At 44.9% G+C, this 16,745-nt stretch overlaps 1 protein-coding gene across 1 annotated transcript in view; it reads left to right on the top strand.

Moving 5' to 3' along the window:
• The window catches only part of LOC119173795 (ankyrin repeat domain containing protein 6 diego), a 168,018-nt gene that overhangs the window by 132,913 nt on the left and 18,360 nt on the right, over positions 1–16,745 (top strand). The window contains exons 4-6 of the mRNA XM_037424579.2: positions 8,643–8,744; positions 15,124–15,222; positions 16,428–16,526. Of these exons, the coding sequence (XP_037280476.2) occupies positions 8,643–8,744; positions 15,124–15,222; positions 16,428–16,526 (300 nt within the window). The remainder of the gene's footprint in view (positions 1–8,642; positions 8,745–15,123; positions 15,223–16,427; positions 16,527–16,745) is intronic.

The raw sequence follows: 16,745 nt of genomic DNA, 5'->3' as shown, positions 1-16,745 counted from the left end.
AAAAGGGGTGCAAGGTCACGCACAACCCGGCTCCCAGAGTGCTTGCTCGCTCGTATACGCACTTGCCCTTTAACGCTATATTGCCTCTGCACGCCGAGGCAACATCAGGTGGCGCCCCGCGCACAACGGACCGGATAGGTCGTTCGCACCGGCCGCGCCACTGCACGCGAAAAGCCGTTCTCCGTGCACCGCTGCCCCCTGGGAAACACAATCCTCGGGGCCACAGCGTTGCGCGCACAACATTAGGTGACTTAATCGACAGCAATCACGGCTCGCGACTGCGATAGCCCCTGGCGTATAATGGGTCAAAGCAGCTGGGTTACAAAACATCCGCGCATGTTCTCGGGCGTCGTTTTCTCTCTCCTTGATGATCTGGAGAGCATCTCCTCCTTGCTTCTGCTCGCCTTTGATTGCGCTTCGTGTTATTCAATCGTTTGTTGTTTCGGACACTATGTAATAAAGGCGTACGCTGAGCGCCGCGCTAAAGGAAGAAGCGCGGCGGAAGGCACATTGCTCACCTAACAGGCTTACGAAGTGGCCAGCGAAGACGTTGGTGCGTAGTGGTGAATCAGTGATTTGTTCAAGCGTACCATCCAACTAAAATGTATAGCATTCGACACCTAATATTTCTTTAAACATTCGTGTGTCGCTCAATGAACGACGTTCGAACACAATCCACAAATGCATGTCACTGAACATGAAGCCTCCCGTCAAGCATCGTTGATCTGCGTATAAACACAGCCACCTATGCATGCATTATTTGTGCTCCTCCATGTCTTGCTGTCTCGTATAAATACGATAGCTTTGCATTTATAAATGAAAACACTGAATCTCGCTTTGAGTTTTTTTTATCTGGAAACACCGACTACGAAGTCAACCTTGCTGGCGTTGTAAACAAGCGCTGTATCGTTTATTGCGGCACTACCAGTGATGTTAAACCACAACGCGAAACAAGTCTGAGTTGTGCATTTTTTTTACAAAGAATAGCTAAACACGACCTGAATCTAAAACACACAGGCTGATCGCAATGGCACGTAAAAGGTAATCGTACCGTTACAATTTTTATGTCCTATTTTATCATATTAAATTACTTGGCAGTGAGAGTCATGTGTCTCCTTCAATTCATGACACCTGTAGCTAGTATATACAAGGTCGTCTTGCGTGGAACATCGTCCTGTAAATCCCCTGATGGCAATGCTTTATAACATAATGCAGTCACAGAGTTCGGGAGTTGCACGCAACGTTGCTTTATGCTCTAAAATCGGTGCTCACCGCATTCGCAATAGAAGTTCACTAATGACAGTACGCAATTTCGCGCAAGAAAGCTCAACGCGGCATGTATGCCATACAATAACACCAAGAGTGTGACCTCTTATACTGGGTTATAACGCGTCAGGGTATATGTTTCCCTTCTTATGTATGATATACACTCTCTCAGGTTACTTAATGATGTTTTGATGAGTGTTCGTTGAAGGTTTTATATTTACCTAGTTTCGTATTCTATTCTCGTTAAAACGCCCCCTTCATTCTAATCTTTAGAAAAACACATGCCCCTCTCCCCCTTTCCCCTTACTATGAACTGCAGTAAAGTTTTCTTAAGAAAACAAATATCAGCTAGATGAACCTGGGCGGTTAAAATCAGCTTATGTTCCTCCTCTGTGGCACCCTTTATCGTATGTGATCGATCAACACTCTTCTATCGGTATGCTAGCAAAATAGTGAGCCATACTGTTCTGACCGAAGACGCGAGCCCATACGTAACACTACCACTTCAGTGACGGATTGCGCTTACTTCTTTTGAATGCGTTCGGTGGAGCTAAAGAATCGTTCTTCAAACTTTGTTGAACTGTGCAGGCAATACAGGCAACTGTATACCCACTACTGCACGCATTTGAGCGGTCATAGCGGAAAGCCGTGTATTGAAATGAATGGAGTCTATCACATTCGGCTGGCTCACGTAGTCCATAGGTACAACGGTAGTTAGGTGCAGCCTCATCTTACCTACGCGCGGTCAACATGTCACCAATACCACCGGGGCGGGTACAAGCGGTAGGTCAGATCTCACACAGCAAAATGATGCGAAAATGTCTTTTAATTAGCGAATGCTGACCTTCAGGAACGGTAATCTTTTCGGTGGGGGGTCGAGAAAGCGGCGAACGTGCCGTGTGATTGGGGCAGCGTTTAATGCATCATTGATCATGCGGTAGAAACCGCGTCACGGTAATTCCGGTAGCAGCGCGCGACCGAATCGAAGTCCTCGCACGATTCATCATCCACCGCGACATTTCTGAAAGTGTCTGCGCAATGCCGAGCGACGCTTACAAAATAGAAAAAAAAGCATAAAGCCTAGCGTGGCGAAGCGAACTGCACCCATTTGCTTATTTGCATATGGGGGGGGGGGGGTAATCTGTTGGTTGAGGAAAAACAAGAACAAGATGAGGTCAACCAGAAGCGATAGCGCAATAATGATGATAGTCGAACGGCGCCATCTGCGAAAAGGCGTGTATGTCGTTTGCACTGGAGAGGCGTTACGCGTGAAGGCTGCCGGTAATTCATCACCGCGTTCCGCTTTATCGGAAGAAGCCGCATGTGCGAATGTCACTGACCCGGTTCGAATCGACATAAGAGTACATTATTTTCTTACTATTAGACAGTGCGCTTTTCTGCCAGCAATGGTTGATTCGCGTCATAATCCAGTTGGAGATGGTTCCGCTACGAGAATGTTTATTTGCCGCTCAAATATGACGTCAGAAGGGTGAGTCCCAGGGAGGGGAGGGCATCCCTGCCAAAATTTTATCCTCCCCATTTTTTCGCCCTCCCCCCTCCCCGCTACACCAAAAAGCAAACGTAACCAGAACAGAACGCATAAGTATCCTACCTCCCCGCCCGACCCACAACATCTTGAAGGGACTGACTAACTGTGGGTGCATTGCCAGCAAAAAAAAAAAAAAAAAGTTGTAGTGCTTTTATTATTAATTATTCCTAAACTCTCGTGTGGCCGTGTGCTCATTGTGGCTCGATTATACGCAATCATCCCGATACTACCCAACTACTAACACGAAACGTCCATTTCACTCATTAACTAATGTATTTATATCGCTCATTTCCATGAATAAACACCTTTTGTTACCGAAGGACAATTCTGCCTATGCTATTGGTTATCTGTCCTGTCTTTCATTTGTAGTATACATTGTCTATAGCTTTCGCCAGGTGTCATACCAGCTTTTATGAAACTTCATTTAGAGGAAAGCCCATTTGGTCACATGTTGCGACGTAAAAGTTCGTGTGGCCAGTGATGAAGCCAAGTTGTAAGAGAAACGCAATATCGGGTTCTTTAACCATACAAACTGTTAAAATATTCGTTGCCTATATGCAAATTTAGTACATCACCAAAGACGACAACAAGTAAGCAACCAACCAAAACAAATACCTCAAAAACAATAAAGAAGGCGTGACGCAAACACGACCGATGATAAAAAAGGCAAACTAAGAAAATCATTTCTTTGCACTGTTAACTAACATAACAGCTTCAACACAGCCAGCGACACCGACATAGTCTGAACACAGTCGGAGTATAACTGAATTAACGTCACCGATTAACGTATGCGACAGTTCCTGCAGGTATAAATGGCGTGCACGTTTGGTTCGATTGATTGACGCTTGCTTCGATCGGCCCAGCTGTTAACCAGCAATAACTACTGGACTATGCGGAATTTTCAAATATTTGTGGCGTGTGGGAATGGTTACTGCGTAGCAGAAAGTAACGAGCTAGGCTCGTTTTTGAGAGCTTTGTATAAATGTCATGAGCTTTATTCAGTGGCCGTCAAGATTAACTTTTTCACGTACTGAGAACGTGCAACATTTTTTTTTCATGATTAGCGGTTCAACGTAATTATGAAACTTGTTCTCGGCGTCATTCACACGGGAAAACACGGGCCGCATAGCATGTGCTGGCATTCCAGTGCCCGCCAACAGTACAACGTTCTCAAAGTTGGCGTTTAATCGCGAACACCATTACCAACGTTCTTTTTTTCTCTTTAACCTCCTGCCGTTAAGTATACTTAACTGCTCGCGCTCGTTTGCCCCTAATTACTGACTAGACGACCTCGCCATCTAGTCAGTAATTGAGAGAAAAGAAAAGAAAAAGCACCACAATTCACTTCTACGAGAACTCGCCTCTCCTAAGCACATTTTGACGTTTTCGTTGCGTCCGCAGCGTCATGTTGATTGCCATGGGTCAGGGTGTGCAAGACAGCAGCAAATAGACAATAAAGTCCATCCCCCTAGGACTAACGTGCATCCTAGATGGCAGCGCGAGCACGTTCCCAGCGTGTTCGAGGTTTTATTAATTAAAGAGGACGCTCGGGGTGCGTCACTTATCGAATCACGACATCGTCCCGACGTTGGTTTGTCAGCGATTAACTGACCACAACGAGAGATTATCAACTGAAAAATGAGTTCGTCTACCTTCACTCTCACTGATCTTGGTGCGGTTGTCATTGTGCAGAAGTGAAAAAGACGGAGCCAGAAATGTGAGCCCCAAATTGACTTCTTTATTAACTTTCATATATACGTGATAGATCGATACGTGTGGTTTAACGTCCCAAAATTACCATATGATTATGAGAGACGCCGTAGTGGAGAGCACCGGAATTAACCTAGGGTTCTTTATTTCATATATACGTCGTACCATCTTGAATATTACGACGTTGAAGGGACACTACAGTAGATCAATAAATCTGTTTGGTACAATCAATTATACTTTGAGACCTCTAGTTTCGTTATTTTGCCAAGATAAGCTTGTCAGTACATGAGAAAATTAAATGCCGAACGCGCCACATTGAAATTTTCCGCCGAAATCTCCGACGGTGACGCCGCTGATATCAACGTGTTTCGTTTTTTCGTGTTTTGGCCACAATACCCCTACTAAATTTCTTGAAGCATGGTATATAAAGTACTTGTTCTTGTTCTTGTTGCCATTCATTTGTTGCTCATACCAACTGTGGAGGATCGGCCAACAATTGAGTGGTCTTATAAAGTATTATTCGATTTTAGAGTAAAGGAACTTAAAAATCGAAAACGTTAAAATTTTAGAATGAAATTTTGATGATCGCTGATCTCTACTTACTATAAAAGTTTTTTATTAGTAATAGATAATAACCTAGCCGAAAACCTGGCTTAAAAAAGAAAAACAAAGGAAAAGTTTTTCACTCCCTTAGAAGAGATTGCACTTTGTTTTCCCATATTGGGCATAACGCAGGCCCCTGTAAAGTGGTGTTCACACGATGGACCAAACCGCGAATCGAGCTAGCGAACTGCGTAATACGTCACTGTATACGTCAGTCATTCCCGCGTGTCCGCTTTGGTCTGCGTGGAGCGATTCGCGAAACGACGGAGGCACAAATCACAGTTGCGATCCTGCGGGAGCAATGGTGCAATAATGCCTTCTTGAGTGAATTCTCCCCCGTCGTGTGAATACTGGCTGCGGAGAGATGCAAAACACGTCCCACGTCGCGCGACTGATTCGTCCACGACCCCGTCAGTCTTGTGAACGCAGCCGAAATTCTGTCAAAATATATGACGTCTTGGCGATTGGTGAAAGAACCTCAAGGTGCCGTCGCCAGTCACGTTTTCTTTTCGAGCGTTTTTTTTTTTTGCTTACAAAGCGTCTTCTACTTGAAAGTGTAGTAGTTTTGGCATTGTGAATTAGTAATTAGTTGGTTGATACGAGAAAAATCTTTCAGTGTCATTTTAAAAGCGTGCAGCGCGACACATTTCCTGTTGTTCATCACATATTCATTGTATACCGTAATGTGCGTCATAGGCTAACAGCGCTTTGACGTTTTCAATGTCAAAACATTTTAGGGTATTTTGAGAAAAAAAAAAAGATGCGCCTGTCTATCCTTAGTATACAACGCGTCACAGGGCACAGAAATGCAAAGAAACGTCCGTCAGGTTAGCTCAATTAGTGGATCGTTGGAGTAGTAAGCTGAAGGTTGTAACTTTGGTCCTCAATGAAAGCGAGCGGTTCTTTCGTCTATTAATTCATTTCAATTTGTGTCATGATCATTTAGGTACGTATTCCCTTCAAAAAAACTTACAAATAATGCCCCTATATACTTATACTATATACGAATACAGGGAATATTGTGTAAGTATATATGACCACATCGCTACAAATGGAAAAAAGCAGTACAGTTACCGAAGCAAGTCATCATACCATGCATTCGGTGCTGTACAAGCAACCATATCATACTATCATTGAAGAAATTCGAATTATAGAGCGGCGTCCTGTGTGTTTCTCGGTCTTATGCAGGGTCTTTCCTGTGCTAATCAAACACGCCCGAACTCTGCAAACCACACAGTGGACTAACTAAAGCCACTACACTGACCAGAACAAGCGACCATGCCTGTAGGGTATAGCGGGCGTATGTAGGCTAGAGTTCACTTCGTGATGGCTAATATGGGTTAATGGCGGTGACTGTCTGAGAACTGCATAGTCACATGTTTGTCTAGTAATGAAAATTCAAACAATGCTTACGCACTGTTTAATAACTCCCTATAAAAAGTTGCCGCTTATTGCGTTCTTATGCTTGGGACATTTATGACAGACAATGAAAATTGCACTGGGTGGTGCTTTTACGAAGGTGCTTCTCAGACCGAAGACTAAATTTTGGATAGAACGTCAATACTGAAGACGAACTACCGATGGTTATAACACGTTACCTAGTGTTTTAGACGCTTGCACGAGCGGCTCGTGTTCCCCAAAAACTCAACCTCATGTGCATGTCGTTCCACGATATTTTGTGCACCTTACCTACAGCGTCACCTAACATTCAGTTACGTATTCCTAAGGCTTCCTACAGCAGTACTGCCGAGCAGTAATACCATCGTCCTAAGTAAACGACACGTTCCCCTTTCCCATCCGTTCTTTCCTCCATGACCCCTCCATGAGAAAAAAAAGTACACACATAACTGTACCAATGCTGCAGCTATAAATAAGCTCACGTCCGAGACCTTGTACACATATGCTACCCATCCTGGCAGCGCTTACATATTTTCTTTCCCTTTTGCATACAATCGGGCGTGTAGCTGGCACGCGTGAAGAGACTTGTTTGTCGGAGACAATAGGCAGGCGCGTGTACGATTTGTTTACTTTCCAAAAAAACGCCCGCACCGCCCACACTTTGACCGCAACGCCATATACACCCTACACTGTTTTCAGCCCGACAAGAAACCAGACCACCCCTCTAGGAGGCGGCCACACAGACGAGATTTAGGACAACGACGGAGACAACGACAAGGCAGAGAAGGAGGCGGCAATGAAGGTCGCCTTCTTCTGCATAAGCTAACATGGGGTGGACTGCGGAATCACTAAGCGAGTGAAGCGAGACTTGGGAAGATAAATCATGGCTCACCTGGCAGTGAGTGCACGCGTGCGGTGGTAGTACGAAAAGAAAAAAAGAAGAAGAAGAGGGAGCGACATGTCGTAAATAATGAAGCTGCTGGAGTGGTCCTTGTTCGCGTGCCATGGACGGGACAATCGAAGCGACTCCGTGTGCAGGCGATGTCCTCAAGTGTGGGCTCGAAGACGGAGGACTCTACTGGAAATAAAGCAATCAGTGCCACGCCGCTAGACCTTTCTTGAGATGAATTGGCGCCAGGGCAGGACGTATGGGAAACACGCACAGTTCTTGAATGTCATGCATTGCCAACCAGGGGCAAAAGCTGCCGAGTCTGTTCTCGCACGCGAAGCAGGAAGCGACCGTATTACGCTGCATTCTCTCGGACGTATGGCTTCATGACTTCTAAGCATTTGGCGCACGACAATGTAAATGCACGCGGTTTCCCAATCACTCATGCCGTGACATCCGCGTTTTGGTAACCATTGGTCTCGCACCGCTTATCGGTCACCATTACCTGCGTTACGCCGCTGTTAGTTCCATGCGTGTGCGCGAGTAGATCCTGAGGCCGACTTTGGTTACGAGAGTATTTGATAAGACTTCAAGTGACATCTTAAGACCTCAAGGCTCCCTCGTACTAGCGCTGAGCTTTTAGTCGCAACAGAAAAAGAAGTTGATGAATCAACATTGCAATAACTTTGTTGATCGAGCAATCCCAAGGTTGTACCTCAGGCACAAACCAAAAGTGAGTCTTCAATGGGCATGCGCACATGGAAAGAAGCCCTTACCCTCCTCTATTCTCCCTACGCACCTCGTCTTTGCGCTGGTGGATAGCAGGGGAGGATTAGGATTGGAGGGGGGGGGGGGGGCTGCACGGGTGAAGAACGGGGTGCAGTCAAGCTTCGTCCCCACCCCTTTACTGAAGAACCCTGACCATGCCTATTGGATCTGTAACGTTTAATTGTCCTTTGAAACGACCATCGCTGCATGCGCCTCGCTGAGGTAAAGTGAAAGTGGTATGGCACGGCGAAACTCCTCATATTACTTCAAAACCGTCTCACAACTCATTTGTTTGTTTTCTTCTTTTACATCTCTTTCATTGCTGCTATTTCAAAGCACGTATACCTGCTAAGATAATATTTTTTGTAAACTACGTAGATGGCATTAATGCGGTATGGTCGTGTACTGTGTTGCCTGAAATTTAACCGGTTTGGCTTTCCTGTCTTGATCTCATTACAGTGTGGCTACTCCCCCCTGCATCAGGCGGCTACCGAGGGTCACGAGGAAGTGGTGCGGCTACTGGTCAAGCACAACTGCCTCGTCGACGTACAAGATGAAATGGTACGTCAAGATGTCCGTGCAGGACAGTGCGCCTGGCGCACAACGTACACACAAGCCAGACATCACACGTTCATCGCATACACATTGCACACACATTGTACTCACATAACGGACACATCGCGCTTTTGTTGTACAAACATTGCACACAAAACACATGGCCCCCACTCCTATTCTAGCGGTGACAGCAACGATAGTTATCTCTTTTTTCCAAGACGACACCCAATACTACATAAGTCGAAGCGGAACAAGCTCAGTGCCTTGCTTATGCGATACATTTCATGCAGTACTGGAAATAAAAACAGTTTTAAGTGAGCAATCGTGCGTTCCCTTCAGTCTCCGGCTTCTCACGCTGTTTTTTTTTGTTTCGATATGCAACACAATCAACAAGCACACTATCAAGCATTAACAAGCTGAGGCTTCATATCGTCAGCGCAGAAATAAAACAAGCACAGAACAAGTAGGAAGTAGCAGTCGACGTCCCAAGGTTCGCAAATGACAAATGAAGTGACAGTTCAATCCCCCAAAGTAAGGCTATTGGACACCTCCATGGGCAGCTCGATGGGAACACTTCGCTATGTAAGGGCGCGGCAAAGTATTTGGGGATTAAAGAGCTCGGGGATGCGCAGCCGGAACCGAGGAAACAGGCTGCTGTGCGAACTTGTGCAAGGATACGACACACCCGACGAGCTTCCGATGTTTGATAAGGTTGGTCGCTACGCTCTCCATCATGAATTTGAAAGCTTTACTTTTATGCGATTCTCATGGCCTCGAGTGCGGAATTCAACTTAATTTTTTACTGCGCCTTCGGACAAGATTCCGGACAGGAATCTCGAACAGGATTCTGTTCGTTCAGCTGCGTTGCCGAAACCGACTCCAGTGTGTATGTCCTCAGAAAACTGGTTCGTATTTTATTGAGAATTCCTTGTTTTTTTGGACCGGCGCAACGGTTGATGTAGGGCGTGGTGGCGTAGTGAGTTTTAAGTTTTGAGAATCTTAGCGTTCGCACCACATTTAGAAGTGAAAACTGAACACTGTTGCCTACTTGTTTTTTTTTAATATTTACTGCTTGTTAGGCGAAAGAGACAAAAAGAATCAGCAAAGACGTTCGTTCCACTTCATACGTACCTCACTAAGAAAAAAAATTAAAAATACTAAAAAACAGTCATAAAATTTAGTGGTAAAATGCTTATTCTCAAGTTTAATGTAGTCCGCTGTCGCCAAGGCAGCATACGTAAGTAAACTACAAAAAAGGTACGAGAAAATTCAAGGCAAAATGACCAACTGCACGTTCCATGGCTGCACGCTTCACATTGAAAGCCGAGCGCAGTAGCAGAGGTGTGGCAACAGCTCAAACACATTATGTTAATTGCAGTCTGGTTTATTGATTTACATATAACAATAAAGCAAAGCCCAGTCACAGAGAAGTTTCTGCGCGTCACGACATCAAAAAAGTTTATTTATTTATTTATTTATTTATTTATTTATTTATTTATTTATTTATTTATTTATTTATTGAGTTTATTAACTTAATGACATTCTGCAGGACGTGTTCATTGGCATGGGCGTGGCCGTCTGGTAGAACAGGGTACATGCCTCCGAAAATATTGCAGCTCAAGACGGCATATTTACGCTATTCAAATGGATGCTCAAATTTCATTAGGACAGCCAGAAAATGGGTACCGAGCAGCACTCTCTCCTATTTATTTCGCCTCTTCCTTGCTGCTTTCATGCTATGAACTGAGAACCTAACAACTTGATCACATTACCATGAACACTGAGCGCAAATGTTGCTGCGGGTTAAAACAAATGGTGGTATGCCATTTGTACGCACGTTAGACATTGAGTCTCGATCACACAGTGGTTATTATGCTCAGTTGCTGGCCCGAATTGTCGTGGGTTTGAGTCCAGTTGCAGTGGTCGCATGACGATGAAGGTGATGTGCTATAGGGGCCCATGTAATGTGCAGTGCCAAGGCACGCTGAAGAACCACGTGATCGTCGAAATTTCTGGAACCTTTTACAACACCGGCTTAACTCATATTCATATCATCAAAGACACAACGATCAAGCAGAAGTAGTGAAATAGAGCTCGTAAAGGGCAATGCGTACAAATTGATTCACGTGGGAGCATGCAATATAAAAAAAGTGGGCGCGCCACAAAAGCATATTTTGCGGGGACCAATAATCAAGATCAATAACGGTCATCCTACCGATTTTGGCGCGAATTCACTTGAAATTGCGAACAGTCTAAACTAGAGCTCTCTTTATTCATTGGGCCATGACAGCTTACGAATTCAGCACTGCAGTGTGCTTTGCCCACTACTCACCCACGCTTCTTAAATATATTGTTCCACGGATGTAACGAGGAAAAAGTCGTTCAAATCCTGTGGGACGTTACGAAAGAGAGCGAATGCAATTGGTCGGTGCACCCCTGCAAGTTTTGATTGCGCTTGGCCTCGTGATTCAAGTACATCGAATCAACGCATTCGGAGAGCACACACACGACGTATGAAATAAAGCTACTGTGTGATATGCATAGAACTCGCTCGACGGAGCTGTGAGAACACGCGGGTACTGCAAAAGTGAGCAGCTTTGCCCACTCAGTGCCGAAGATGCATGTTCAGGTTTTGGCCCAGCCTCGTAAACCAGTCTAATCTTTACGAGCCAGCCGCTGGAAGCGAAGAAACACGAGCTGGGCGAGTCATGGCTAACTGCTTAAGATAGACTTGAATCCATTAGGTCCGCCCTCGGGAGGCCAATCACACGACATTAAAAACTAGACGCGTTAATAGCGCCTATACTCCGTCGTGGACGCGCTGCTATAAGACAAGTGCGAGGAATGTAGAACAAGCTCACTCCGCATTCCGGAAGTTAATATCCACGTCGTAATCTTCACTGGAAACGGTAGTTAACGTAGTAATAGTTACCCATGAAGAGACCGAAAGAGGGACAAGTAAGAAGGAGAGCCATAACAGCTGCTATAAACACATAAAGCGAACACATTAAGAAGCGAAAGATTATCTTTGAGGGATTATCCTATGAAGGGGCATGGGTGACTGGAGGAGCTGACGGGTGCGCTGTTGCCTCTTAACTTGGGCGCGATTTTTGATGGATCCACTCATTAGATCATCCACTTTGGCCCCCACTAATTCGCTTGAGTTCGGCGAGCAGCGCGCCTCCCGTTTCCGGTCTTTCTTCTGCAACGTCACTTTGACGTCGCGAAGCCTTCACGACACTCGACACAAACGGGAAAGATGAAATGCGTTCCACCGCAGCCCATGCTGCCTCCAGAGATCCGCTTTTAGACGCACATCTTGGAGGCCCTTGACCATGAATGAACTCTAATCACGTTGACGAACCTGGAAGGTCGGTACGCATTCGTTGCATCGTTCTGAAGCATCTGAACAGGTTCGTACGCAAGTTCAGGCTTGTCAAGTTTCTTTAAGAATGCGAAGCATTCTTTAGCGAACTTCAATGACTTTCAGCGAATCTATCTATCTATCTATCTATCTATCTATCTATCTATCTATCTATCTATCTATCTATCTATCTATCTATCTATCTATCTATCTATCTATCTATCTATCTATCTATCTATCTATCTATCTATCTATCTATCTATCTATCTATCTATGACTTTTAGATCTCCTGACCATTTCAATATTGGTATTAATCGCGAAATTGTTATAACATTCCATTACTGTATGGCGAGCATAAGTGACTAGTCATAACATGAAAATTATGATATATGTCCATAATACCATGCTTACGTTTCATGGCCTTGCTGCTCTAGCGGTGGTTTCGCTCATATGACATATTGCAAAACTGGTATGGTATCACATGATTGCATGGCGAATGTAAGTGAGAGACCCTAACGTAGAAATCACGACATGCATGTCATGTAAGTCATGACTACACGCCATGCTCATGGTACGCTCTCGGTTGTTTCGCTAGCTTCACATATGTCATAATTGGTATTACGGGACGTGAATGGATGACGAACGTATATCGTCATCCATTCTGGTTCAAACATGATGATCATGACATGCGTGTCATGTAAAACATGATTACATGCGAAGCTCATAGCGTGCTCGTGGCTGTTTCGCTAGCTCCACATAACCAAATTTGTTATCACGAAGCGTGGGTCGACGACGAAAGTAAATGACACGTCAAAACAAGATAATCATGACATTGAAGTCGTGTGGCATAATTTACGTCCGCGTCGTAACGTTGTGCTCATTTGAAGTGACATATCAACGTTCCTCATTCGTGCTTCGCATATAATCAATTCCCGCTATAAGTGGGATCTGCCAATTTTTTTTAGTGTCCTCTTATTGTACATATCTTCCACTTCCTTTGTTTTTAGGCTGGAATGTATTTTGCGGGTTTGGTGCATCGATGTAGTCAAGAGCGCCATGGTGTCGTAATTTTTTCGGGCATTTCAATGCGCTCTGCCAAAGTAGATAGTTCACTAAATTAACCCATTGAGAATCGCGCCCTTGGTTTCACACTGGCTTGCGTTTACCGTAAACAACAGACCCATCATTAATTGAGTGAAATGTGTGGTTTATCGTCCCGAAACCACCATATGACTATGTAAGGTGGCGTAGTACAGGGCTCCAGACATTTAGACCACCTAGGGTTTTATATAGTGCACCGAAATCTGAGCACATGGGCCAACATCATTTTCGTCTCCATCGAAAAAGCAGCCGCCACAGCCGGGATTTGATACCGCCACCTGCGCCGGTCAGCAGCCGAGTGCCTTAGCCACTTGACCACCGTGGCGAGGCGCACCCGTCCTTACATTCACCTCTTTTCGTAACAGTTACTAACCACATACGGACAAACGAGATATAGGCAAAGCTACAAAAGAGACACCTCGGAAGAAAAACAATCGTCGTGTCTCTACTCTGCGAACCAGGCAGACATCAACAAGTGCGTTTCGAGTGACGAGATAAAGTTGACTGCTGCGCAGGTGACTTGCACACGCTTGAATCAATCCCTGTAATGTTGTCCCCAAAGCGCACCGCACCGTACGCACTCGTCCCGCGATTACGACCGCGCCAGAGGGCTATAAAACAAAATGGCAGCGGAGTAAACCATCTACTCTCCATTCCATTCTCCCCTCTCTTCTTCCTCCTCTCATTAATTATCTGAACTGACTCAACCGCGATGCACTCGCACGCGGCCTCAGTGACCTTGGCCTCGGTGAGGTCCGAGAAAAGGTCGGAGGTTAAGTCACCGAGGGGTTACATCACTGCAGGAGTGATGCGGGCCCCGCAGTTGCGATTGTTTGGAGAGATGGCGGGTATTGCGGGCTTGTGACGAGGGAGTGCCCGCGGCTCAGTGGTCGAAGTTGTAGGCGTAGGTACTGCGAAGTGGGTCGGGCGTTCGGTTGTTTATCTGAGAGCTTGATAAGATGAAGGTTGGCTCAAGAACGTTTAGTTCAGCAACGCGGGTGCTGCACTGGAAAGACCTTGCTTTGTGTTTGGGAAAGAAAAGGGGCAAGCGATTCAGGGTCACGGACAAGAGCTTTGTTGTGTGATGCAGCGCAGATTGCTTGGAAAGCGTTGCGGTCGATTTAAAAGTACTAAGCGATAGGCCAAACAGCAAGCTGCGCTGTATCTTGCGCTTTCTGTTAGTACGCTTGGTTGCTAGTGATAGAGCTCGTTCGGACAACGATTTGAGACTACGTCGTAAGTGGCGCGGGCCTGATCGCTGCAATGACCTTTCGTAGCAGTAACCCATGATATGTTCGGGAATGACGTAGTAAGGCATTGCGAAGACAGCTGAAGTGGACCATTTACAGGCGATGATAAGATATTTAATTGTGTGAACTTCATGACGACGATGAATCCAAGAATTGTGGACTAGAAATCATGAACTATGGCGAGTCATTACTACGCATACAAAAAAAATAACGAGAAAGTATTAAAAGGGAACGCATTTCTTTTGTAACTGTACCTGCAGAACTTTTCAATTTGAAACAAGGGACGAGGTTTTCACGTAGTCTGCACTGCTATAACATATATGGAGGCGAAAAAGTAAAGCAAAATTTGAGGGAATGTCTTACGTCTATCCGCAAGTCATTACCGCAAAGCTACAACGCCGATGCTCACGTGCAAGACATATTTGTGCGGCTGCGGCGACACGCAGTTGTCGTAGCCGCGCATTACGAACAGCTTCGCAACAGCCAAACAATTACAAATACTTACTATGATGTTGCAGCCGGTGCTTGAAAGCGCTCATGGTGTTGCTTACAAACTCACCACACTTTTATGTAAATTTGAAACGACTAAAATAATTCATTGATTGACCGACTGACTGATTGATTCATTTATTGATTCACTGAACGATTGATCTTTTTTTTTTTTGTCCAGCACGGGAATACAGCTCTGCACGAGGCCGCTTGGAAAGGCTACAGTAGGACAATAGAAGTTCTATGCAAGAACAAGGCGAATGTGTACATAAAAAACAAGGTAAGTGGATGTCCAAGCACGCATAAAGAAGGTTTAAAGGGGCATTGACACAAAGTTTCGCAGCCGAGATAGTCTGTGGGGTCAATTGCCGGGAGCATTCGTATATCACCTGCAAAATATGAACAGCGAATATGGCTAGGAAGGTATTTTAAAAGAATTTTGAAGTTCGCGTGAGCCTTTGATACCATCGTTCCATCGACACTCTAGAAGGTATTTCCCACACTTCACCACGCTGAAGTGAACAAAACAAGTTATGACGATGTCATAGCCGCCATTTTTCTTCTGCCGCGTTTGTTCCCGCAGTCTATATTTTCAGCGGGAAATTGCGAGTGCATGGCCGTGGCGCACGCTTATAAAGTTTTGTTTGGCTACATTGCAGTCCCGTTTCTTATTCGAAAGTAATTCTTGATGCGGACCATGAGGAAGTGTGTCACACTTCTGTGTGCGTACGGGGTCAATAGCTGCACACGCTAGGTGGCGACAGTTGCACTTAGTTTTCGGAGCTTTCTCAAACTGAAACGGGAAATGATCGATAATGAAGGGTCTGTAATTATTTATCTGTCACATGCTGAAGCACACAATATCATAACTAACAAGCCCCAAGCAATAAATTGCAGCAGAAAAACGCGAGATTAAAGTTTATGTGTCATTACCCTTTTAATTCCGGCCCGGAATTTTCCGCCTGGTAATCATAAGCATTCGCGTTCCCACTTGGGCTGAACGCTGATGCTACGAATCTTGAACCTTTTGAACTGGCGCATGATGAAAGTTTTAAAAGGGGGGTAGGGCAGCTTGCTTTAGAGTGATGCAAGGTGGCACTAACAGTGGAAATTGGGCCCGACTTAGATTAATGAAGGGGCCTCCATATTGAGGTATAAATTAGCTTAGAATTAGGTTATAATTATAATGTAATACATCACTTAATGATTTTTTAGCTAAGATAGGCATACGGTTCATTAAAATCAGCATAATTTAGGTAGTTACAGTAAATAAATGTGAGCGCACTATTTACTATGACCCTAAATGGCATAATATTAATTATTACAGTCCCGATCGACCAGGTGGTAGGTGGCGCGCGATGCTATATAAAGTCCGCACGAAATGATTAGTTTTTTGGTGACGCGAACTAGCGCAACAAAACACTCAACAGCTTAATTCTAACGAAAAAAACGGAAAACTGCCTACCATGTTCTTTTCTTCTTTAGGGCGGCTTCTCTCCACTGCATCTCGCGTGCCAGAATGGTCACAACCAAAGCACGAGGGTTCTTCTGCTGGCTGGCTGCAAACCGGACATTAAAAACAACGTAAGCTCAGAAGGTTTCATATTTGCAAGTGCATATTTGAGCAATCGCAACTTGCGATTTGTGAACGCGCAATGAGAGGTGAACGGTGGCGTTGTGGCGGTACATGTTTACTCGCGTACTATATATACAATCGCTGATTATGAATAGTTGTAACGTAGTCTAGTATTTGTTACACAATCATTAATTTTAGCTGATGCTGGATGATTACGGCCGGATTAC

This window comes from Rhipicephalus microplus, chromosome 5, assembly GCF_043290135.1.
Source record: "Rhipicephalus microplus isolate Deutch F79 chromosome 5, USDA_Rmic, whole genome shotgun sequence".
Taxonomy (NCBI): Eukaryota; Metazoa; Arthropoda; class Arachnida; order Ixodida; family Ixodidae; genus Rhipicephalus; species Rhipicephalus microplus.
This window is presented reverse-complemented; position numbering and strand designations above follow the sequence as displayed.